Source organism: Ixodes scapularis, unplaced genomic scaffold (assembly GCF_016920785.2).
Source record: "Ixodes scapularis isolate PalLabHiFi unplaced genomic scaffold, ASM1692078v2 PGA_scaffold12__126_contigs__length_90152505, whole genome shotgun sequence".
In the NCBI taxonomy this organism is placed as follows: Eukaryota; Metazoa; Arthropoda; class Arachnida; order Ixodida; family Ixodidae; genus Ixodes; species Ixodes scapularis.
The window spans coordinates 82,854,759-82,881,265 of NW_024609838.1; the positions used below are offsets into that span (position 1 = coordinate 82,854,759).

General features: G+C 46.5%; 1 protein-coding gene and 1 long non-coding RNA gene across 2 annotated transcripts; one reads left to right on the forward strand and one right to left on the reverse strand.

Moving 5' to 3' along the window:
- Nucleotides 1–10,550: 10,550 nt before the first annotated feature.
- Nucleotides 10,551–11,672, reverse strand: LOC121048154. Its single transcript, XM_040504169.2, has one exon. It carries the CDS (start codon nt 11,565–11,567, stop codon nt 10,551–10,553), a length of 1,017 nt encoding a protein of 338 aa, XP_040360103.2. The 5' UTR covers nt 11,568–11,672.
- An 11,859-nt stretch (nt 11,673–23,531) lies between these two features.
- On the forward strand, nt 23,532–26,507 carry LOC121835390. Its single transcript, XR_006077597.1, has 3 exons — nt 23,532–23,556; nt 26,228–26,302; nt 26,396–26,507. It is a non-coding gene; the product is annotated as an uncharacterized LOC121835390 (long non-coding RNA).

Here is a 26,507-nt window from a genome sequence, read left to right on the forward strand (position 1 = left end):
CAAATCCATGAACGATGCTGGGCGATATTTCTCAGGGATGTTGTGAAGAGAATCTCCTCGCCATGCTTTGTAGGTGGTACAATCCTAGTCAATGTGTCGTACGCCCTTTTGCCAATGTCGTTCGTTTTTATCGAGTTTCTGCAGCAGGGTCACCAACATTAGGAGAGCAAGACGGCTGGAGAAGCCCGACTCCTCAACTCGCACTTCACAGAGAGTCCTTTGCCTCTGTGAAATGCGAGCTGAGGAGTCGGGCTTTTTTTGGCAATTATGTTGTGTGTGCACTAGGCCTTGTTCACCCATAAGGTAACAGGGCGGTAGAAGAAACATGCTTGTTGGACCAGTAAAACATGGGCCTTGCACCACGTGATCACAATCTCTGCGAACTGTGCACAGAAAGTGAAGTCGGGCAATAAAAGACCGGAAATTGGTTGGCCGGCAAGGATGCAGCCTCCAATCCCCTGTCAGCTTAGGGGTGAACAAAGTATAGATGTGGTGGGAATGGAGAGTCTTGGCTGTGGCATTGCTGCAGACTGCCTGTCTTTCGGTACGTTTGTGAAAATAACAGGGAGAAAGCGATTGTGCGTATGGGAGTTGTACAGGATATCGGTGCACGTGAACGAGGCAGAGGCTACGTACGGGGGGGGCGATCGGGTCTCCGTCCCGAGTTTTAAGCACCGCAACATTCACACGGGTGCTGTGATAGTACAGATAACGTGTCGGCTTCTAGCGCTTCAGGTAGTGGGTTTTCGCTTCCTCTCATGGACGAGTCTATTTTGTTTGGAGTTTTATTGTGTGCCCATGTAATTTTTTTGTTTGCGTATTGAAATAATACTTTTGATTGTGAACGGTCAGCTGAACAATTGACGGAATTAAAGCTAGCAAAGAAAAGGAATACTCACATCTGACTACCAAATGCATTTAATTATTACTTCATCCTCCTTCACATAATATTTATTTTTTGTGCATTTTTTCTGCTAGCTGCTTGCATGGCTGCTGTTCCCAATATAAAATACTCTGGAGGATGCAAGTGGTGAAATTACGCGTAGGCGCAATAAAATTGAATAAAAAATCAACGGCACGTTTTCTTTGGATGCCGCTGGCGGCATTTTGAAATGTCGGTCGCCCGGTGTGTGTGCGTGGCCGGGTCCTCGGCGGCTCGGCGGTGTCCGTGCTGGTGCGTGTTGTCGACGTTGCCGCCTGTACTCGTCGCGTTCTCAGGAACATCAAAATAAGCGATTCTCCACTTTCAAACTTCGCCCGGTGCCGTCCGTAACTCTTGCTGCAAATGAAGATTACGTGTACCGGAAGCGACAGAGTCCAGCCGCAATAATTTTGTACGCATTTTTTTGGAGCTGTACCTGTGTGTAATGCGACGGACCCTTGCATAGAAGAGCTGCGAAGGCCGTGCAAGCTGCGAGCGAGCAGCCCTGACGTGCCCGCTGCAGGAGCGCTCGTGCCGCGTGATCCAAAGCAACTATAGCTCGCGCTTTTAGCACTGTCGTCGACAACATTCTTTTTTTTTTCTTTCAGTGTTGTTCGTAAAAAAATTATTGTCGCGAATACCGCCAAATGGCAAAACAAAATGTGCGAAGAAAAAAAAAAAGAGTAACTGCCTACTGGGGTTCGACCTCACGACCATTTGCGTATGAATCAGACATCTCAACCGCTAAGCTACGCTACAGAATTTGAAGCAGCTTCTTTTTTGTGACAATTTATTTTGTATAAGAGTGCCGTCAGTGGAGTGGAGTACCGTCGGGCGGCACTTGAACGCTTTGCAAAAGTGCCGTCGGACGGCACTGTAGTCACTACGAATCTTGTTTTGCAACAGGAGAAACTTTCTGGATGTCGACAACAGGCGGCACGTCGACACGCACCAGCGAGTACACCGCCACGCCGCCGAGCACCCGACCGCGCGCACACACTCGCCGACCGACCGACGTGTCAAAATGCAGTCGGCGGCATCCAAAATAAAACGTGTTTACTTCAAAGAACACCAAACAGAATTTGGACGTCCGTGCCACACGGGCAACTCGAATGCCATTTACAACGAATGACATTCGTGTGATCGACGAATCGGCTCGCGATCTGTCACGCGTGGAACACGCCCCACGCTCGGAGTGTAGCGCGCTGATCGATTGGCCGATCGTTCAAATGTCATTCGTTATAAATGACATTCGAGTTGACCGTGTGGGACTGGGGACTAAAGTATGGGGTTTTAATTTTGGAAGTTTTGGTATTACCGTTGGCTTGTCGTTACGGGTAAATTGTTTACGTTTACAGCACTGCGTATATATATACAAAAGTGCTAACACAATAGAAAATGTTGGCTTCTATATAGATGCCACCACAACAGCGTAAGCCATGATCATTCCAACTTTGCCAAAATTATCACTTAGAGTGGGCCATCTTTGAATCACGTATACCATTGTCAATCCAATATTGGTAAAAATTGGTTGTAGGTAGACAATGTTGACCACTTTATAGCCAGTGTTTGCCAACATTGGCCAGCAACTGGCTATGAGAGGCAAATATTGTCCACCTTATAGCCAACGTTTGCCAACAATCGCTAGTCATTCAATATGACAAGCCAGTATTGACCAGTCTATGCCAATAGCCTTCCAACATTGGCAAGCCAACGACTGTAGCAGGTTAATGTTGTCCAGTGTGGGCAATGATCTACCAACCTTGGAAAGCAATTGGCATTAGCCGGTCAATATTTACCAGCCTGTGCCGGTGGTGCTCCAATATTGATTAAATAGCGGATATGGTGGGCCAACATTGGACAGTATATGCCATGTGTGCGCCAATATTGAGGAAAACATGGCAATAGCAGGACAACATTGGACCACTGTTCACCAACGGATAACCAATATTGGTATCGAATTGGCTCAGTGGCCCAATGTTGGACCATCATTTGCCACCGTGGTTCCAATATTGGTCCAATGACCTGTGCTGCCTGGGCACAGCTGTAGAGTTGCTCGTAAACACGTTTAGCTAATTCCGAGTTCCCAGGTAGCACACCACACTGGGCCAATAGTGGGCCAAGCCAGGCACGCTTGGTCCAATGTTGGACCAGGTTTGCCATTTTATGGCCAATATTGGCAAATGTTGGGTGAAACTTGGTTTGCTCGGCCGTTATTGCCAATTTTAACCATTATTCTGCCAATATTGGCTCAATATCGGGTTATATCGGCTAAATCGGGCCGTTATTGCTCATCTCAACCATTATTCTGCCAATATTGGCTCAATATCGGGTCATATCGGCTAAATCGGGCCGTTATTGCCGGTTTTCACCATTATTCTTCCAATATTGGCTCAATATCGTGTTATATCGGCTAAATTGGGCAGTTATTGCCAATTTTAACCATTGTTATGTCAATAGTGGCTCAATATCGGGTCATATCGGCTACATCGGGCCGTTATTGCCGATTTTCGCCGTTTTCCCCCAATATTGGCTCAATATCGGCAAAATCGGGCCATTATTGCCTATTTTAACCATTATTCTGCCAATATTTGGCTCAATATCGGGTCATATCGGCTAAATCGGGCCGTTATTTCCAATTTTAGCCATTATTCTGCCAATATTGTCTCAATTTCGGGTCATATCGATTTGGATTGTTGACTAAAGTGGGTACTGGAACGTGACACAACCGTTGCCAGACTAAACTGTCCAAAACTCTGGTATTACCGATAATCGCAACTCCTTCGTGGACACAGTTCAACCACTGGTGGGATAGGACCATTAAAAAGGTTAACGACAACCATTCAAAAAATTAATTCTGTCCATGGTTCGTACAAGTGGTACGCGTGGTACGCCCTTAATTCGCACTTCACGCAGCGTCAATTTTCGGCACCTGCCGAAATTCGGAGCGCACAGCATTGTAGGTGGCGCCACAGCGCGTGTCATCTGCTTGGGCCTAATCCTCGGGGTGCTGTCGCGACTGCCACGTATACTTGCCGCTTCCTTTTGATCTGATTCGACAAAAGCAGCTGGCACACGTGCTAAACACGACCATGGGAACATCGTCCCTAGCGGGCTGTCCTTTGCTTGCTAATCTGTGCCACAATTGTTTTTGTTGCTCGGGCAGTCTCTTTACATGACAGTACAAGCTACTGAAGAAAATCAGCCTAGCTCCTGTTGCCTGACTAAGTCTAGAGTATGAGAATACAGTCAAACGTGGACATAGCAAGTTCAATGCTACAAAATTTTCAATCTAACGAAACTACTATTGCGTTGTCCACAACTCCTTGCTTACGCGGCGAGCAAGCTTGTCTGCTAGGCGCGCACAGCAAACGACAGCCGCCGTGGCGTCACGCCAATGTCGTATGCTTGATTTTCTGTCGTCTGGTCTGTGGCAGGTCGTAGCAATGGCCAGCCCTTTTCGGCGCCTGTCGGCAATTTACTGCCGTTTTAGGGATGAGGACAAAGTGTATCAAAAAGAGCAGAAATACGTCGAAAAGTAGGTTATTTACCCTGACGTGAAGCAGTTAACTGTGAGAGGACATGCACAAGTCTCGGCCGCCATGAGTTTCGCCGAGAGACGCGGAACCCGAAGACACTATGAAGCTCCTGTCTCGCCTCCACATTTCCTCGCTCAACTGCAGCAGACCAAAATGGGCCCACTTGCTGCACGTATAGGCAGAGTGTCGAACCGATATTTTTATCGGTTCGGTTCGGGTTCGGGTTCACGGCTTTCGGTTCAGTTCCGGTTCAGTTCCGGGGCGCAAAAAATAACGGTTCAAACCGGTTCGAACCGGTTCGAACCGGTTTGAACCGCTAAATTGATAATATATTTTCCGCTTTGTTCTGTCATATGCACTATTTAGGCCATGAAACTAACTGCTGTAAACGATCTGATTTTTGCGAGGACTTATTTTTGAGAATTTCGCGAATCGCCTACAATCCGCGAAAAATTGGTCCCGCGAAAAATTTCGGTAAAATGTAAACAGATTGAAATTTATATTGAGATTCCACCGCGTCGAGAAAATTACAACCCGCGAATTATTCCGAAACTTCAGCTTTGACCTAAATCGCGAAATATTGAGCCCACGAAAAATAAGTCGTTTACAGTATATAGATTTCTTCTTTTTTTATCGTTTGTTCAATCCAGTTTTGTTTTCAGGTACAAAGATCATAAAATTCTGTTATTTATACCTACACAACAAGAAAGGAAAATCTACATTAACATACAAAACGTCGTGTATATGCGACTCAACATTCCTTCGTTTGCCAGAGTCACATACATTGTACCTGAATCGAAATGTTGTCGCGAAGTGAAGTAGGTTGCCTGAAATACCCGTGATTGGTACAACTTTGTATCGCAGTATCAGATGTTGATTCGTGGTTTTGCCCTTGAACTAAGGAATTCATTACAGTGAATAAAATCATGAAATGGGCAGTTCGTCGCCATATACACCATAAAATCTGTTTTATGGAATACGTTTCACAATATATATATGATGACGAGACGACTGAACTCAAGGCAATATAATTTTCAAGATGTCACGAAAGTCATGGGACAAGTCCTTCCAGTCTATATTTTACAGAAACACTAAGCGACAATCGCAATGCTTGTTTTTCTAACTAGCATTGTTTGCTCTCAGCAGCATGATGCGGGCGGCGAATCATGCAAAAAGAAGTGGCTGAAATTATTCACTCTAACCTATGAGCACCTTCGTACTGAGATCGAATCTGACCTAAAACAGTGCTTACCCATGTGAACATTTTCTTATATTGGATAAACTGGCATAGCCTGGTTCTTGAGGTTTGCTCTTGACAAAATGCCGGTCAATTTAATTTGCAAATAAGCATCATCCTCGCTAATTGATGATTTTTGTAAAATAGAACAAAGTGGAATTTCATGCTCTACTCAATTCGGAAGCTACTTAATTGGACACTTTCTGAGAGTTTAAGTGTGCAATCGTCATAGTTCCACCATTCGTTCCAGTAAAAAAAGGCGATAATAAAAACACATAAAAAACGCAATAATAAACTTCTATATATTTGAGAAGTTATATATGCGTGAGGAACACATATAGTTATTTAAATTAGCTTCAAAATAAAAAAAAACATTATTTAAAGCTTTTTCAAATCACCTATAACGTGTCTATTGAGGATAAAAGCGCCGGAAAAGATTCGCAGAACATCTTTCAGATAATTTAAAGGTTCATTTACTTATATATTTTTGAGGTGACGATCTTCTATTTATGCTGCCAAATCTTCAGACAGGAATTAAGTATATTTTTATTATCATCGATAAATTGGACTTTATGATTTTCACATAACCGCCTGAGGGCGACACGGAAGGACGATACTCGAAAATACACCAGCTGTTGAGTCTTCGGAAACGTGCTTTTGTTAGCTGTTTTGCAGTGTAAAATACTGGGTTGCAGGGTATGCAAAAAACACTGTGGTCACATGATATATCTGAAGGCAAATACACGAAATGTGCAGAAATAAGGAGATGACACGCAATTTTTTCTAAATAATCCCTTACACAACGCTTTACTGCAAAAAGAGATGCATAGAAATGCATAAAATGATATTCCTAATTAAACATAGATTCCGCGCAGGGCAAACGAAGATTTTTAGAATCCTAATATAAATCACTTTTGGGCATCAGCTTGCCTCAGCTCGAAACGTCGCGAGATACTACCTCGGGAGGCTAATGTTATCTTAGGTTTTACGTACACTTGTTTTGGGACTTTACTTCACGACTCTGTTCTTTATCAGTCATGTGCTGCAACATTTCATTAGGCTGCGTATATCATCGTTTGGGAGCCTCAATGGTGTGCATACATGTAAAATGGGTCGTGCAGCATTTTTTTTTACCTGAAGTTCAATAAATACCGCTAAGTTGTAATCCCTGACGTTTATAACTTGCAAAAGCATCCATTAGTTTGCCCCTCCGCGAAATGGCAGATGCAGTCAAAAGAAAGAAATGTAACAGCTTTCCCTCCTCAACTCGCAATTAGAACTATCAGCCACGTGATCTGATCCTAATATATGCACCGTCAATGTTTATCATAGTCCTACGCAGGGTTGGCAAAGCAGAGAGCATGGGCTAATCTTCAGGTATAGTTTTAGTTCGGCTATAATGGGGCCGGAGCCCCACTAAAGCGACAAACAGAAACAAACGACAGCGGCTAGCCTTAAACCAGAGAATTTCGCGATTTGACAGGCTTTGTAGAATAACGAAGGCTATGCCAAAACACGAGTATCCTTCGCACTATGGTACCATTTGCAGGCTTGTAAACACTCGTGCAAACTTCGCGAGCACCGAACAACTCAAAGCCGTATAAAGGTACCATCGCGAACATGCTGCATGTGTCTGAGGCTTGTCGCTTTCGTTTGTTTCTGTTTCTAGCTCTTGTGGGACTCGGGCCCATCATAATTTTTGAGTTGAACCCGAGCCGTTACCCGAATGTTTGGCGATACTGGTTGTCATGAACCAGGGCATTCGACTCGGGATCATGACAATCGAGTACATCATGGTGTCACGTGACTCTCAGTGCGAAGTTGTGATGTCATGTGACGTCACGGTATCAACAACGTTAATAGATCTAGCGACGTTCTCAATTTGAATCGACTTAACGCGATGAGTCACGTGACGTCGCAGGGTCACGTGATGTGACATTACTTGACAGCATGTCTTAACATCATGACGTCACGTGACGATGTGACACGTGGCTAGTCATAGTGCCAATAAGAAAGCGCCGCAAAAAACCAGGATTTATTATACATTGCAATTCTGTATATGACGATTTGATCAATACGTAGAGGAATACACGTGCCAATTTTTTATTCCCAAATAATAAATTTGTAATACTAACAAAAAAAAATACCGTGAACCGTTTCGAACCGGTTACCGTTATATTTTTTCCGGTTCAGTTCCGGTTCAGTTCCAAGATGGCGGCGAAGATTTCGGTTCGGTTCAGTTCCGGTTCGGCTAAAAATAACGGTTCTGTTCCGGTTTTCGGTTCGGTTCGGTTCCGGTTCGACACCCTGCGTATAGGCATTATGCATTTTGGCCTCAATATACCAGGCTGAGTTCTGTCGCAATTTCAGTTTAACCAAGTGAGTGTGGCTCAGAAGAGCGAGAGAGAGAAAAATAAAAGCTCTGTGGCAGCACTATCAAAGTTCAGTCTTCAGAAGGAGTTTTGCTGCACAGAAGCGCTGGCAGGGTTACTTTACGGTAACAGGTCTCACAAAATAGCATGACCAGTTGCACCGGCGGGGCTTATTACATAGCGAGTCTGTCTGCTCCGTGGAACTGTGCAAGTGGCTATACAAAACTCCACATGCTTTATATAAATGCAGTTTTAGGCTATATAACCATTTTACACAGAAGTTCAAAGAATGTGAAAGAATTCATACTTGTTAGAGATCCATGTAAGGTCCACATTTTTCCAATGCTAAACGATTGTGATATCCATCCCCGAGATATCTATCCACCAGTCACCCACCTGCAGTACACTCCGACACATTTTCTCATGAGATCTCTGGACGTAAGCTACTGTTGTCCCAAATAAAGGCTAGTTTCGAAGAGCATATGCGGGAAGTGAGCTTGTCTGCTAGTTATGCAGAGCAGACAGTCGTGTGACGTCAGGCCGAGCTCCTGGGAGGATAGGGCAAACAATGTCCGCTCTCCAGCAGGTCTTTTATTACAGCTTCTTTGCCTTTTCTGCAGTTGTTGGAAGTTTACTGCCACCTCAGGGGCGAGGTGATGTTGGGTGAGGATGCGGCATACAGAAAAGAGAAGCGGAAATACCCAGAAGGGTACATTCTTTCACTTGATGGGAAGGTATTCACCTTGAGATAACAGATCCAAGCCTCGGCCACCATGATTCATGGCCAGAGACGACGGACCCTGTGGTAGGCCAGAGACGATATATAGGTGCCATGAAGCTCATCTTTCTCCTCCACGCATGTTCTCTCATTATTATTATTTAAGTTTTATTATCTAATGCCCCACACAACCAATAGGTCTTGGTGTAGAGGCACAAAGAAAAAATTGAAAAACACAATCAAAACTACCTGTCCACTTGCACAGAGTATGTCCACACCTGAGCATCGTACCGGCTGCGCTCGTGTAATCACATACTGGTGATGCACGTTAAAGACCCCAGGATCGCAATTGTACCGCACTGGCCAAATTGCCCATCTACAGCATGAGACATGTATTAAGATGGCTGACCAACATAACGCTGTTGGTCAGCCATGCCCTCAACAGAGGGCCCTTAAGGATTAATAAATTAATGAAAAGATCCAGGTCCATTCCACGTTTGAATACAATGAAACGTGATCAAACAGGCGTGACGGACAATGACGAAGGACAGAACACAAACATGCTTTGCCCTTGTCCGTCACACCTGTTTAATCATGCTTCACTTGTACGAACTAGCATAGCGCACCACTTTGCATGAATATAACGAGATCAGAAAGCACATCAGTAGCAGGGGATAATCTGTTAACACAAATTTGCATTCGAACAACCGGAGACAATTTCACATCAGTAGAAAGTAAAACACATAACGGCCCCTAAAATCAGAAGGCAATGCATGAAAATTAAGAAATTATGCAAAATCACCATCCAGAAGGCCATGAATGGTTCTACATAAAAATAATGCATTGTAAGCAATTCTTTTTTATAGGTTCTGCAGGGAAAGTATTTTAAGGATGTATTTATACTCATAAGTACATAGGCTTCCAAAGTACTCATCATAAATAATATGAATAGGTCGCTTTTGTGCCTTTTTCTATGTGTCATGTCAAATCTAATCGAATTCCAAGCCACAGTACAAGACTTAAGTTGAACTTAAACTAAGGAACAAACTAGCCTAACAGCACATGCAGGATTAGCACCATCCAACGGGCTTGTGATTGGCCCCCTTGGCCTGTAGCTTCATTGCTTAGTCCAGCTTAGGGCGAGACAGAGTATAGAAGTTCACACAGGGCACAAAATACACCTGGAGATGCTCCAAGAGTCGACTGATGCCTGACAGTGCCGCTGCACATGACACTTCACCGTCAGCTCAAACACTGGCAACCACTCGCAGGTCGCCTGCTTGATGCCCTGTACAATGGGCTTGGCAGGCTTCATGAACAGCTTGAAAGGACCTTGAGTGACGATTGGTAGCACTGCTGCACACAACACTCCACTGTCAGTTCAAATGCTCGCAGAAACGCACAGTTTGAAGGGTTGGCACCTTGCATGCTGCACTTGGAAGATTCCTTGCACAGTTCAGAAGAGCTCTGACGGACGCCTGGCAGCATTGTTGCACACAACACCGCACTGTCAGCTCGAATGCCAGCAGCAATGCACAGCTCATCTGCTTGAGGCCTTCCACACAGCATTTGGGAAAGCTCTGTCAGCTCAAAAGAGTCCTGATCAACATCCGGCAATTTTGTTGCCCACAAAACATAACTGTCAGCTTAACTGCTGACACTAGCGCACAGTTCAATTGCCAGAGGCCTTTCAGAATGCAGCCTGTAGAGGTTGGAAATCATACGAGGGCCTCAAAGAAGCTACAAAAGCTATGTTAAAGGCCTACAGCAGATGTAGAAGTGGAAGGATGACATGTTTGCTTTTGTAGTCCAGTCTGAGGTATTGAACAGCGGTGTCAAGTTCGGAAATGTTGTACATTTTAGTCACGTGCGTGAGGGAATCGCACTGCCAGATGCCGATGGCGGACGACTTGATCGGCAGTTCAAAAAAATCTGTCATGTTTGGCAGAATGCTTGCCTTGAACCTGTCTTCAAGGAGCTTCAAGACGACAACTGCAGACTCGTTCAGCATGAAGCACTGACCTGCTTTGACAATGCGTTTCGGTTCCGAAATCTCAGGTTGATACAAATGTCTGACTTCAGACATTCGTCTGCTCATCTGCGCTAAAGGCTTGCTTGTTGAACGTAGCATTTTCTTAACCTTACCCAGGAAACTTTCAAAAGGAAACGCACTAAAACTGTCAAGAGGGCCATGGTCCAAACACTGCTCAGCCAGATGGCTGAGCGTGTGCACGTTGTAAACGAGCTGCTTGGCCCCATACAAGGTGCCAAACTCCTGCACAAAGTACCTAAGAAGGTCCCTGGCAAATCCGTTATAAACCTCGTAATGTGCAGGAGATACAAGAATTCTCACTGCCACATGCAGCATTAAAAAGTGACGGTACTGATCGTTTGGCAACACATGCTTCAAAACCACAGGTCCCACATACAAGAGGAAGCTTCGAAACTCTGTGGCCTTCCACCGGTCAAGTTCCTCAGTGCCTCTTGGCTTCCTTCGAAAGTTGCTGGGGAAACGCTTACTGCAACTTCGAAGTAAATCATTCAAATTTTCACGCTGCTGTCGACTTAGGCGTCTCCCGAACCCTTGGCTAACCCAGTTTCTCAGAAGGCGCCGCATAACGCCAAGACAGACGAGATGCATGTACTCCGTAGGAAACCATGACACCATGTCGACATCTAAAGATTCAAATGGCGACGTTCCCGTGTGATGGTGCTCGTCTTCCTGAGACCGGAACGACTCGTTGGTGCGTTGTGGTGAGTGTAAATCAGGAAATGTCATTCGACCCTCGAGATGCAGGCCCCTCTGACTGCACCGTTCGCAGGCGTGATAGCCAGTGTGCCCAACTATTTGCTTGATAAAGCTTCTTGCGGGTGCGTCGCACACCATGGCCGTGATGCTGACAGTGATGTGGCTCCCCTTGAAGACCATGCCATGCACTGTGAGCTTGCGGGCTTCTTCAAGGAATGCGTACAGGTACTGCTCCAGATTTGGGGGCTTTCCTGTGCCGCAGTATAAACTGACCATAAAAGGTGACGGCAGAGGGGTCAAATTCGTTATCCGGCATAATAAGGGCCAGAAGCTCACCTGTGAGCTTTTGAACAGGGGCAGACCGTCAATGTTCCCTTGGAGCTTAATCTCCTTAGGAATGGGGCAGCCTTGCAATGACTGACGGATGCCTTCTTCTAAGCCGAAATGCACAAACTTGTCACATTGCTCTAGTCGGGACTTCCGTTCTGTGCACAACACAGTCCGCGCGTCTTTGGGTAGTCCGGCAATGCCTCGACGCCGACAAAAGGCAAGAACATCGTTCAGACATACGTGGCTCATGTTGTGCTTCCCAGCAATACTTGCGAGCTCGTCGCATGCCGAGAGTTCATGCGGCTGGGATGACGACGTAGTGACAGCGTTCGGATTCGCGCTGCCGTTTGGTGGCTCCGAGTTATGGTCAGCGCTTTCCTCTGACTGGTACTCATCGCTCGTATCGTCTTCCGACGAATCGTCTTCCGACGAATCGTCTTCCGACGAATCATTTTCTGAAGAACTCGCCAGCACGTCAGATCTCGAGACTTCAAAGCTCGCCGACTGCACCTGGACTTCCAAGTCACCCGAACAGCCAGCTTCACTGGACTGGAAAACGCCTCCGGCTGCAGGTTTATCAGAGCGCGCAACATCGCTGGAAACGGCATTGCCCGTCAAACCGCCTTCCGTTCTCGGCTTCTTGCAGCTTGCAGCTTGAAGATCCGCCATGAGCTGCTCATGGTCCTTCTTGAGCTTCCGGTACTTACGCCACTTGTTCATTATCAGGAAGTAGCGCACCAAATGCAGTCTTTAACACGGCGAAATACGAGCCACAACAGAACAGAGGCGCAGACCACTGTGGTGCAGACGCAAGTTGTTGCCAGATGGTCCCAACAAAAAACCGCCAAACGCCTGGGTGGTATAGCCCAAATATAGCCAAAACTAAAAACAATGGTTTTTAAGCCTTTTTTGACAATTTTTCACACACATACAAGACACGTTACATTATCTTTTTCAAGCCCCAGATGCGCCACATTTTGTGCACATTATGTCACTTGCGAATTTAAAAAAAAAAAAAAAACACTTCGGAAGGAAGAAAACAAAACTGTCACCTCCTTCGCAGGTCTTCAGAAGTACAAAACACACAAAGACAGTTTTATCGTGAGGCCCGGGATATGATCATTACAGTAAACGAACAGAATACAGAAGCAGAACGGTAACACTTGGTGTTTCAAACAGGGATCACAATATCTAAGGTCCTTACCAATATCCTACCCGTCTCTTTTTCTTTGTGTAGAATATGAGTGTTCCCCATTTCGGTTCACGCTATTTCTGATTGTGTTGTCCTTTCTTGGGGTGGGCGAAGACTGGAAGGTAGTCAATTGTTCAGCGGTGAAACTGCGGACTTTATATTTACGAACTTGGGTGCCTAAGGATTCGCTCAATGGGCACCAAAGCACGCTTGAACTTTGCAGAGTTTAGTAGAGTTTAGCAGGGTAGAGGACGCCCTACCACTGTTTGGTTTGCTTCACCGCGCACTGTGGAGACCGCTTGAACTGTGCAAGCATTGCTTCTGTGCGCATTGTCAAAACGACGAAGTTTGTAGAAGTTAAAAGCCGTTCTCTTTCCTCTCTCTTCTATCGAATGGCCAAAAGAGATACAATATTTTTCGAAGCTGATAAGAAGTTCAAAAATTAACTAGTCAAACCTCAAAGTTCCACGTCGAAACTGAGGTTTCGACAAAAGTTCGCCGCATCCTTAGAAGTAGCCCAAAAATAGCCATATAGAACAGTCACCGCAGCCGCCGCAGCTAGAGCACTATATAGCTCCTACGGAGCAGAGTAGCGCAATCCTTTGAACCCCGTGTTTTGCCGACAACATGGCCGACAGAGCGGCTCGGCGCGAGTCACGTGGTACTCAGGGTTCCAGGAGGCGGCCCGCCCTATGGGAGAATACATGGAGATCGACATAACACGGCTGATTAAAAAAAGTAACGGCGAGTTCACATTTTTCAAAACTAGCCTGTCGTGAAGTTAGTAAAGCGCTAAACACTTTACCAAAGTTTTAATAATATCGGATGCGTGTGCAAATTTTGAGAAGGCAATTTCCAAGGCAATGGTGTTTGAAGCAGACGATTTTTGCTCGCAGCGGAGATGGGCTTTTCGGGTTGGCCGGAGCGGGTCACGTGAATGTTGTGACGTCGCCGTGTCGTCTGCTGCATGATGCCGCTCAGGCAATTTTTTAAAAAAAGTTACGTCCTTGTATGGCACAAAACTTATCGCATATTATTCTAAAATGTTTAATTATTATGTCAAAAATGATTTCCATTCTGCACATTCCCACAAAACTGAAGAAACAACGATTTTCTCACGTTCTCCATGCATTTCTGACCGCAGTTGGAACCTCCGGGCGTTCGCCACTAGTCGCCGAGAGACGGCGTTCTAGATTGCGCTACTCTGCTCCGAAGGAGCTATATCACAGCTATATAGTGCTCTAGCCGCAGCCACGCACACACTGGATATAGCGCTACATTGGTCGGCCATCTTTGTGTGGCGTGTGCTGGCGTGGTGCACCCACAAAGGACTACAACTTCCAGGATGCACCGCGGCCGTCGTGGGATCGGTCCATTGTGACATCTCGATGATAGCGTCACTTGCATCTGTTAGTATGTTTTGCCGATACTTTTTAACCAACCGCCAGGATCGGGCTTTCCGACAGCATGACAAACGTGACGTGGTCGGGTTTCCGCATCGCGAGCAACTTGATACATGGGAACTATAGGACAGTAAACGCGCCAGTAGAAGACGCGTTTCAGGCATCACAGTTCCCACCACGCAAAGGCCTTGTCCTTTGTCCCTCTTGTTCCCCTTCTTTAGGGATTATTTTCGTCATTCTTGTCCAGCTCGCTTGCACCTTTGCATTTAATAGCAATTTAATCGTAAGTCTGAAGAAGAGGTCTCTTAGCGGAACGTCGGCCACATTGTGAGGCTTCCAGGAGACTTTCATTTAAGTACGCAGAGGTTCGGCCATCAAATTTGAGTCTACAACAAAGGTGTGCTGCGAACATAATAACGTATTTCGTGCACCATGCCGTAGAAGGACCAGGCGACAGAGCCCCACAGTGCCATGGCCACAAGTTTATTTTGAGTAAAAAGAACAGGAAGCATCTGTGGGCAGAAAAGCACACACAGGAGAGCGCTCTTTTCATATGCGGGATTACCGCGCATGGGGCAGAAAGAGCAAGGTAATCCCACGAACTACCCGAAGGCGAACGACGTGACACATTGAGGCAAGTTGCAGCCCAACGAAAAGACATGCAGGATGCGGCCAATGTCCATGTGACCGAGGTGGGCCCATTTATGCTCATTGCTGCCCCTATGTTCGAAGAATTACTCGCGCCATCAGAGGTCACGAGGAGCGGTACGGAAGGGAGCTGATATTTTTGAATGCAACAAGTTACTGAAAATGTCGTAACCCCTGCCCTCGCCCTCCCAGAAAAAGACCGCTTCTTCCTGAAGAAGGAATTGTAAGTACCGTAGCCAAGCCGGATTTCGACACCCAGCCGGCCCCTCCAAAATTTGTTCCCCATAACGCGGATCCCAAAAGGCCCAAAAACTGATTGGCGTTCACTCTGTTAGACATATGCCTAAATGTAGTCCATGCGGCATTGTATACGGGTCCCATGTCAACCACCGTTATTAGATCTAATAACGGTGATGTCAACGAGCCCCTCTACCTCGTTGGCCCATATATGTAAAAAAAGTACATTTGGAAGCACGTAATTTTGCGTGATTTAGCGGTCTCGCTTCACAAGAAATACATGTTAAAAATTTCGGTTACTCGTACAACAACTAGCGCACTGCTTGTTTTAGAACTTCCATCTTAAACCGGAGACACGGCAAAATAAAAAAAAAAAAACGGACAACACAACAACAGTTGTTGTGTTGTCCGTTTTTTTTTTATTTTGCCGTGTCTCCGGTTTAAGATGGAAGTACTTCACCAGCTCGCCTGTGCGTTTACCCTTTCTAACTAAAGAGTGCAAAATACTGTATAAACAGTTCATAGAGGGCGCGCTAAAACTTTTAGATTACGTTAGGCTTGATGACTTCATAGAACTACGTCTATTCATGCCTTGTTCTTTGCTTTTATCAGCCACCTTCCCAGTATATCCGGTCACAGCGCATCCGGTCTCGGCCTCGTGGCTCGTTTCATTAGGGCTAGTTTCATTGTGTCGTGTTGTGCTGGAAGCTACTCGGCCCACTGTGACTCGGCCGATCATCGGTGTGCTTTTCCTCTCGACCTGTGACCTGTGTCGAAGTCTTCTGGAACATTTGGCTGCGAAGAGACGGCTTGTTTGCGTAAGTATAATGTCCTCTAATGTCCTAATAGCGGTGTACAACGTTGATATCGGAGATGCTGTTCCGGACACGACGGCGCTCGTCCGATAGGACTTTTGCTTTTAATGGATCATCACCGATTACCAATCTCTAATCTTTGCGTTTGCATTACAACACACTTCTGTTTTCATCAGTGCTGTCCCGGGTGAGATGGACTGCGGCCGAGACATGTTTCGAGGAACAAGTAGTATTGACCTCGAATCGTCGGTCCGAGCAATGGACGGGGTTAGAGGACCGGTTTTGTTCGATTTGGTTCAACTAATTCTAGCAGGTACAAAACGAGCTTCCTTTAGGAACCTTGACGGGCTCCGGTTAGTTCATATCGGAGAACCCCCCCCCCCCCCCCCCCCCTAGCCCCTAGCCCCTAGCCCCGCGGCATCTCCAGTAATCTCGGGGGCGGCCTGGCAACCAGCGCGGAGGCGGTGGATGTCGGATTTGTAGCGTCTGCTTATCATTCTTTTGCCTTGTATTGCCTCAGCCGCTACGGATACAGCTTGAAATGTGGAATTTCAGAACTAAAGCACTTCTTTGCGGTGCACATACATTGTTGGTAAATCTCCAGGAGGCTAAGCTAAAACACGGGCCGGCTCACTCGAAGCAGCGTCTCATTAAATACTGTTAAGAAAGCGCTGTCAAAGGTAGCGCTCAAAAAATAAATCGCGCATCACGCGCTCCAACCTTGACAGTGCTTTTTTAAGTCTGTCTCAGCTGAGACTATTCGATCAAGTCGGCCCTGGGCAGCGGTCTTTCCGCGCGCTTTAGTTTACTCTATCGAGCTGTTTCCACAACAAAGGAGGACCTTTATTCTGCGAAAGCACACTGGAGCAGCAGACATTGTCATTATGATGCCTTCGACAACGAGAACTGACTTAAGCGATGTGAGGCGTCCGGCCGAAAATTCGGAAGGTCCAACAGGAATGAAAACGCACTCGTGGGGTATCAATCAACTTACCTTGCGGAGGCGGCTTCATTTTGTCACCACGAGTAAAGCCTAGTTCCACTTGTCTCGAAGTGCTTTAATTCACGTGTTTTATTTACATGACAAACGCTCCGAAAAATAAAACAATATATGCGACACAACAGTGCCTCGACCCATCGGTTGCGACACACGACGTCTATCGGGAAATGGGAGCATATTCGGAAGCGACATATATCAACTTTGAAGTTTCATCAGCAAAGGGTGTACGCACTCACCGAGGAAACGAAACACCAGTGGGCGAATGTCTGCTCGGACCGATTATTGCAATTTCCTACACTACACACTCCAGTCGTGGTTAGGAAATTCCAGAGACAATGCGTCCACAAAATCAAGCGCGACCGCCACGATCGCGAACACTCTGCCAGGTTATTCTTCGATAGAGACTACACCTTTAATGTCGTTCTCCGTCGTCAAAACTGTTGCTCAAGCGGTGTTCTGCGTTATCACGCGGATTTCACGCTTTGGTGGTTCGCAGACTCTGCATGTCGAGGATCTCGGGCATCGCCGCGCATCTCCTCCGTCGGTTTCGTCCGTCATGCTTAAAGCAGCTTAAAGTTAAACGCCAAAACAACAGGGACATGAGGATAGATGCAAACGGGACGAGGCGCCTCGTCCTGTCTGCATCTATCCTTGTACCCCTGTTGTTTTGGCACAAACAACCAACTAGCCTAACTCGCCGTCTAAATTCCGCCAATCAGTTCGTAAATTCTACCGAACGAGGTATAATTTTATAGTATACCGCCAACCGCACCACTTCCGGGCCGACTTTTTTTTATGACTAGGCTTCAAAAAAATCACGTGGTGCCATCCCCCTGCGAATATCGGTACGCCCGACGAAGGAATACCAAGTGTGGTACGAGGTGTTTTGACGCGAACTATTCGCGTAGTGCATGCGAGCAGAAATCGTTGTTAACTCCGGAGTTTGTTTCGTTCCACTGATCGGTTTTTACTCATAAATAGCGCTTCCTTGCCTAGCCCAACGAGGTGAGGGGCTTAAAGTGCTTAACCGGAAGTTCAAAAATGACCCCCCCGTAGGCGCTACCACCTTGACCATGTCCGCCGCCAGTCACGTGACTTTTTAGCAAAAGTGACGAAACAGAAAGAATATCTGCTGTCCGAGTTACCCAAAGCGTCGGTTTTAGGCAAAGAAAGGTTTACTAGGGGGCTACTGAGGAACAGACGCCTAAATCACTTAATCAAAAGTGACTATAGCACCCTCTACTTTGAAGGCAGTACATCATTATTTAACTTTCGGCGAATCGACTTGGGCACTTTCGCCTCAATCTCTTTCAGCTGAAGTTCTCCTTGCTAAAAAAGACGCTTTGAATAGTTCAAAGCGCAGCAGTCTCGTGCGTCTTCGTCTTTTTAGCAGAAAAAGTCACTTGACTGACGATGGAAATGGCCAAGATGGCAGCGCCCGAGGGGGGGTCATTTCTGGGTGCGCAATGCAATGCCTGTTGAGCTCTCTAAGCCCCTCTACCTGGTTGGCCTAGCCCTTAATTGAAAGACTACAGCCGATTGCAAGCTTCCATTTACAAATTTGGTACTGGAAGTGCTTATATACGTCCGGCGCGATGGCCGCGCCGTCTTCCGCATAGTTTCGAATTTGAATCAGCAGTGTTCGCCACGGCGTTTGTCGAGGCTTTCGGAACTGAACCGCCGTGGGATTGCAATATTCGGCGTCCATAGTTGCCCGCCGACCGTCAACACTGCAATTGCTTACAGCACGGTTATACGCTCACAACTTGCCTACGGTGAAACAAAAGCGGTGGCTCGGACAAGTAGGTAATCGCGCTGAACCCCGAATGCCGCGGTAGTGTGATGGGCATACAGTGGTCGCCCTCTCGCTATCGCAGGTCGAGCTTGTGGCCCCGATGCCAGCATAGGCTAAACTGACTGCAGCAGCATTCAGTCTGCTGCGCGTATACCCACCTCACCGAGGCCCCCCCCCCCCCCCCCTACCCCCCGTCTCAGTAGGGAAAACTCACTATCGCACTAGTCTTGCACTAGTCGCTAGTGCAGTCGTTCCAACTTGCATCTCCTGCCACTCCGAGTTAAGATATGATAGAAAGGTTCCATAGATTTCACGGAAAGTGCTGCATCAGCTAAAACAATTGCTCACACAGCCTAGAAAGAAAAGGATAGCTAGTTGTGTTCTTATTCTTCGATCCACAGTTTGCGTGGAAGAAAACATTGAGACACGTTCTGTAATTTGGAAACTTCCATGAAGATTTTGGACACTAAGAGTGCTTCTGTTGGTAATAATATGTGTCACCAATATTTTTTCCCATTTTCTGTGATACTAATGGTTAGAGCTTGAACAAAATGACGATTTTGTTGTCCCTGCAGAATGGCAAAGCAGTATGCGGTGGTGAATTTCACCGAGGAGGACCATGTGTCCGCTGTGCCAATTTCTTGGTTGGTGGTTGACAAGTGGAGTTGCCTGTGGCCAAAAGATTTCGCCGGATCCCGCCTCCTGGATGCAATTACACTGTTAGCAAAAATAACACGCCCAGACGTGTAAACCGTTGTCCCATAGCGGACACGTCGAAACGTGTTCGTTTTACACGCAGCCATCTGTGTTTTTCGTCTACACATGAGGTGCTGTGTAAACTTAACACGATACACCGTGTTTTTCTTCCGCTAAGCACGGTTCAGCGTGTTGGCTGAGCGTGCTCATAAAACATGGCGGCCAGCAGCCGAGAACAGGCGAGGGACGAGCCCAGCAAGCCGCGCGCCTTTCGGCTGAATTGAAAGCACACAGGACGGCGTTTGTTCTCCTTCGATGTCTTTTATACACACTAAACAGTCTCCAAGCGGCGGACGTAGCTACGCGCAAAAATACGTACGTGCGTCGTCGGCGGTCGGCGGCGTCGGTAGCTACGGTAGCTACGATCGAGCCGCTAGACAGAAAAGCGAACTTAAATGGACAAATAACTCGAGCAAACTATTTGAAATCGGGCGGTAACTTCCGCCACCTAGCGGGATTTCTAGCAGTCTATAAAAAAAGTTTATTAATATGCTACAAGCCTACGACCGATCACAAGTATACACAACCCCTACATACATCACGCACAACGCCAATACCACGCATTACACACCAGACATATACACAAACACAACACCCGACACTGCGCCCGACACTTCCTACTCAACATGCTTGTCTCTCCGCGGCGTATATAAGCTTGGCATGTGCTGGTGAGCTATTTAGTCGCTGACCGTTACAGATTTATAGAAGAAGACACAAAACACGGCGCAATGGACAGCCGTATGTAAGAACCCTTTGCATTTAAAAAGTATGGAGGCAAAATCTATAATGTTAGTCCGTTGCGAAAGATAACGATGTATTGACAATAAATCCTAAACCGGTCATGAAGGAATTCAAAGTTTTTGTTATTTTTATGCTAGACCAGTGTTATGAGCAGTCCGACTAGCTTGAATCAGATTTTTTTTTTAATTAGTAAGGTTTTATCATTATATAATTAATAATAAACAGAAATGATGCTTGCGCAAAGCATTTTTTTATATATTCTTGTGAAGGACATGTGCTCAACACTTCACTTCCGCTAGTTGCAGTACAGGAGCAGACGCCTTCACTTTTGGGTCGTGTTGATGCAGTTTGTTTGGTTTGTTGTCGTCTGTCGTGTCGGTGTTGAGTGGAGCGGTGGGGCTCGGGAGTTCGTGGCCGGTGTTGCTCGTGATCACTGGTGTGGGGCGCTAATGCGTCTTTTCTTCTTTTTTTTTTACACTGCCACGCTGTTACCATTCCGAACTTTGAATATACACGGGCCCGTAGCACTGCATTATGCTGAATGGCGAGCTCCTTCTCTGTTGACGTCGCTTTCCTGGTACCTCTCGTGGAAACTGCAAGCGTTTAAACAGTGTACACCGTCTCGCCTACATCCCCGGTGACGTATTCCACCTGTTGAAACGTTTTGCTTCCGTCATTTTTAAGTACGCAAGGCAGTTATCTCGTTGCTCTGGTTCCGGTTATAAAAGCAAGGCAAAACGCTCGTAGTTCCCGCCCTCAGTACACGTTGGACATCTTCCACACTTTGACACCGGATAACTGAATGAACGAGGATCTACATTCACTTCAGAGGTCACTCTCGCCGCTTCCTCACCGTTTAGCAGCAGGATCAGCTGGCGACAAGCCACGGATGAAAGCATTCGTGGCTTGTGAGCATCAACAGCCCAAGCGCACTCGGTGCCGACGCGGGCGATGCGGGTTTCTGTCAACGGGGAGGCCAGCACAAACCGTGACCGTTCCAGCTCTTCGTCATGGCACGGTGTTACAGAGAGCAGAGTAAAATACAACTACACGGACCACCGAAGCAAACGCACTGCTATCGTAAATCTTGGCTTGTGATTGCGCCTTTGTAGATCATCTTATTCGTTTTACTGGAGAGACGCAAACGACAGGCATAACAAAATCGCTTGCATACTCCGCATACCTCGCAAAAGCATTTACCCAGTCACCTTACGAAAAGCGCGAACACGGAGTCCGCACCGTCCTAAGCTTCTTCTGTTTTTTACCTGCTTTAGGGCAGTTTGTACCCGCTTTTAGATATGCCTACTGAAACTGAAACAGGGCAGTGCCATAGAAAACAGACAAAGTTGGGAAACCTTGCTCGCTCTCTCCAATTTCTCAACTCTCAAGTGATTGTACCATAGTAAATGCACCAGCGCCTTTCCAAAACAAAGAAAAAGCACTATGTTCACCACGCAAAAAATGGTCTCAGTTCATGCATCTGTGGGCAGGTAGGAAATCTTGCCCCAATTTATTCACACCGCATGATGAGCGCAACAAACTCGCACGAGATTTAAAGGAAAATATCAGTGGTGACTTAAGTTTCCATGAAATTCTGTTACCGGTCGTTTGCAGGACCGAGTCATCTACTCGAGCTGTGTGCGTCGCTGTGCAAACGCAGTCCAACACGAAGCATAAAAATGGCAGATCTAGGACAACAATCCGGAGTCCATTGTTCAATTTAAACGACGTAATTTTGTTGAAAACGCCCACAGCTTTTTACTCACGGTATGCGTCGGTATACTTCCACATTTTGAAACAGAACGAGGGAAGATTTACTTTTAAAAACGCTCGCTGCGTCCTCCGGGACCAGCTGGACCGGATCAGCTGATTACGACGGACTAAACCCACAGCAACCAATTCGCGCTCCGTGTTAGTGTGGCTTTCTACCTCCAAGCACCGCACCACGCACCGCGAACACTTCAGCTCTTTGTCGCATCGCCGCGTTGCACCAAACAGAACGAGATCGCCGAAGTAAACGCAGCGCTGTCGTGACCCTTGGCTTGTGGTTGCGCACTCGTGGACCCGGTGACACCCTTCGCTTTCCAAGCACACACGACGATTGCGAATGATGCTTTCCGTCGTCCGGGAACATCACAGGGGCACGTCTCCGGTCACGTCTTCGCTACATGTGCTCGCAAGCCGAGCACCTTCCAACATTCTTGCCCAACCAAAAGAATACCGGCGCCATGTTAAACGTGCGTTGTTGCCAGATTTTCTCCGACCAAATAAAAAACAACGAAAGCAAACCGGTTCTAGCTTCCAGCTTACATCGGCGTTACGCCGTGGCCAAATTTTCTCTGTCAGCTCTAACTTAAAGATGACCTACAGATGCAGCAACAATGGACACCACGGAGCGCCGTAAATTCTGAGGAGGATGCATGGGAAGCGGCGGCACCTTCGCTTGCAGTTGGAAGGGTTGAAGCCAAAACGAAACCAACTGCAATGTCGCGTGTTCAGATCAAGGGCACGCTTTTTATAGCTATTGTAACTGTTTAGAACGAGTAATTATACGCCTAACTTTATTTTTGGTGTGTGAGAAACAATTATCAAGACCCCTAATATAAATACAAACAAGGGCGACATAAGGGAAGCCGCATTGCCATTGTCGACCACAAACAATGGCAGCCAGCACGCACGGTAAGCGCGGGGTTCGCCCCGTCTCGCGACATGGCGTAGTTGCTTTTGGTGCTTATCTGTCTCCGAGACATGTTCCTTTCCGCGGAATTTGACTCCACGGTCCTTTCTAGGTGTGTCCCCAAGCGTTCCGGTGCTTCGGTAGCCGGCAATGCTGCGGTCGTCGCCGGCGGTGGTGCGTGTTTTCGAGGTCGGCTACACGGTTATGCGTGTATGACCGAACGAAAACACGTTTTTTACAACCTCGCATGATTTTTGAACGAATTATCTGTTACTCAACGTGTAAATTTATGGTAATTTGTGTAAATAGTGTGTTTTTCACCCCAAATATTCACCAAATACACGGGACTTGCTAACAGTGTAGGGACAAGATTGATCCTGGCGCAAACTGGGATCGATACCCGGTTAGGGTACTGACACGATGCAGTAAGCTTGCGCTCTCCTTCTCTGTATGCACTTCTGACTGAAACACTGAGAAAACAGAAAACACCTGGAAAAAAATATTGTGGAAGAGACCATAAGAATGGAAAGCATGACCTCTTTAGTGAGAGATTTAGGCGAGTTCAATTTCTGTTGTCCGGTTGTAAAGCTGGGTGGCACCTTTGCCTGACAATTTTGATATTTGCATATATGAAACCTTTCTTCTACTTTCTCCTGTTTGTAATGAAGCCCATAGTAGTTCTTTCTGTTTTTTAATTGGAATAAAGTATTCCTAATAGCTTGACACGTTCCTTAAATGTTCATTGTTACGTAAGTCTACTAATCAGATTACAGTTCAAAATAATTAATATTAGAAGTTTTTGCTCCACATAACAGTGCAGCATATTGTGTCAGTCTGTTTGGCTTAGCACGCTAGCCTAATATTCATTCTGAGAAAGAAGAAACATGAGGCATACCTTACTTAGCATCGTCTGTTTCATGTAAAAAAGCTCCTGTTTACAAGAGGTTACAAATTTATATTAACATGAACTAGCTGAAACTTAAGGATCATGCGAAATGTTGGAGACATAGTTGTACAACTAATTTATGTTTTAGGTGTATGGTCTAATTCATGCCTAAAGGGAACAGCACGTCTGTGGCTCGTGGTATGCGCAGCGCTGCCTGCGGGAGGCAGGGAAGTTTGGCACAGACACAGACAATGCGCAGAGGTGCTGGTGTCTCTGTATCATTTCCCACTGCACTGCGCACTGCTGCGACGGTTATGACTGATGTTGCTGCCAAAGGGGAGAGAGGGACACCGTAAAACCGTGTTTAAGGCCTTCCTCCTTCTCTCTTTTTTCGGAAAAGGACACTTGAAAAATTTTTAACCTTCAGGAACCCGCAGGGCAAGCAGCACTCTGTGTCATGGCAGGCATTGCGATGCCAGAAGTGCTCCCCCGCATTGCCTGTGCCTGTGCTGAAGGTTGGCTGGCTCCCATTGGTGGCGCTCTGCAAAGAGCGCGCCACTGGCACATTGTTCCCTTTAAGCCTGAAGCAGACTGTACTATCTTGATTCGAGTCAGCGGGAACACGGGAGTGCGTGGCATGATACTACCAGACCAGCCTAGCGGCGCGGAGCGGAAGTTTCAGTGCACGCGCATCGCGCCCGCTGAGGCAATATGGTCTCATCGTGCGCATCGCATCATTGGAGCGCTCGTGCGTCGTCTGCTACGCACATTGCGTGCTACACGCGTTGTCTGCTGTGGGTAGCGTGTCGTGTGAAGGCATGGGAGATAACTGCGTGTAGTTGAAATTGTCAGCCCATAACCATGCGATAAGCTTGCAAATATTTTGATGCGTAATACAGTGTCACACCCTTTTTAGTTTTCTCAACATTATTGAGAACATGTGGGCCGAATGAGGGCGGCCTAGGCCACGGGTTTCTATTTATTCGGCCATGGAAGACTAGCTATGGAACACATTCCTAGCAGAATGGGAACGCTTGAGAGTAGACGCGTTTTTGGGTCTAGTCTCTAAGACTGCCTGCCATCAAAGATGGCAGCTGTTGTCCACCAAATGGAAATAGAAGCAGTTCATGAGGCTGCTTCAATTGATGTGAGCTTTTTCAACGGCAGGTAGCAGCTTATAAATGTTAAGATTAAGTTTTGATTGAGCAATAAAGCTTGCTGCTGCTGACCTCTGACAGGCACACTCCTGACGGAACCTCGTCATTACTGTAATCGGCTGCAGCAAGCACTTCTGTCGTCTTATGGGCAAATAACTAAGGCGTCTGAACTCAACAGTCAGCGGCGCAGATCGAACTATAATGGACCAAAAAGGCAATAACGGTAAGGAAAACAACAACGCGGAGCTATGAGCGTTGTTACCAAAGTCAGGGTTACATTAATAGGCAGACACACTAGCCGACAATTAGTCTACGATCCCGGCCCTCGTCACAGAGATTTCACAGGAAGCGGGTTCAGCAAATCTGGCGTGATTGATATAAGAAAAACCCACAATTTTTATTTGTTTTAACAAATATTTAGGAACAGATGAGCACACTGGCGGAGCTTGTAATGTAGGGTTCGCCACCTGTTGGATAGACTGAATTTCTTGCTATCACCAGTAGCGTGCGCGTAGCGGGCGACACATGTGTCAGACGACACACATAGCAGACTACGCGCGTAGCAGACGACAGACGAGCGCCGCGATGACATGATGCGCGCGATGAGGAGGTAATCTCACCGCCCGCGTAACACGCATGCCCAGCAGTTGCGCGCTTGACCGGTAGAGCGCTCTGATAGGGTACGATGCCATGCGCTCCCGTGTTCCCGCTAACTCGGATCAAGATAGTACATAGTTTTTTCTTCCCCTCCAAAAATGTAATTCTTTGCCTTAAATTTTTGTGGAATAACTATAACAAGAAAGCTAGATATAAATTTACAAAATGAGTGCATGAGCTTCCATTGCATTGTTGTGAATAAGCTGAAAATTTGTAAAAGCTTGATTTTAGTTCTGCGGAACAAGAGTTCTCACAATCAAATATTTCTATGAATGAGCTTGGGGAAAACATGTGCTAATTTGCTTAATCGCTAACAATACAGGCCTTTTCTGTAGGGCATGCCTTTATTGTGTTCTAAAAGTATTTCTGGTGAGGTTCTTTGAATTCATTTACTAGAAACCTACAAGAAGGCCCTCAAGAAATCTCGGCTAGCCGAAGAAACATCAACACTTGAAACGTCGGAGTTTTCAGGTGTGTATTAATTTGCAAATGTCTTGGAAAATTGTTTTGAAGCAGAGAAACATATATTTAATGCAAGGGCATCTTTGCTTGTTGAAATTCCAGCCCCGGAGGCCGAAACTCCTGAGGATGTCTTCACAACCTATGACGATGCGCCATCGCACCGTCTGGCCTTGCCCTCTCCACGTAAGTTGAATAAATATTGGTAATGTAGGCA

Coding starts and splice junctions, on each gene's coding strand:
- LOC121048154 (XM_040504169.2), bottom strand. CDS start 11,567: ATGACATTTCCTGATTTACACTCACCACAACGCACCAACGAGTCGTTC.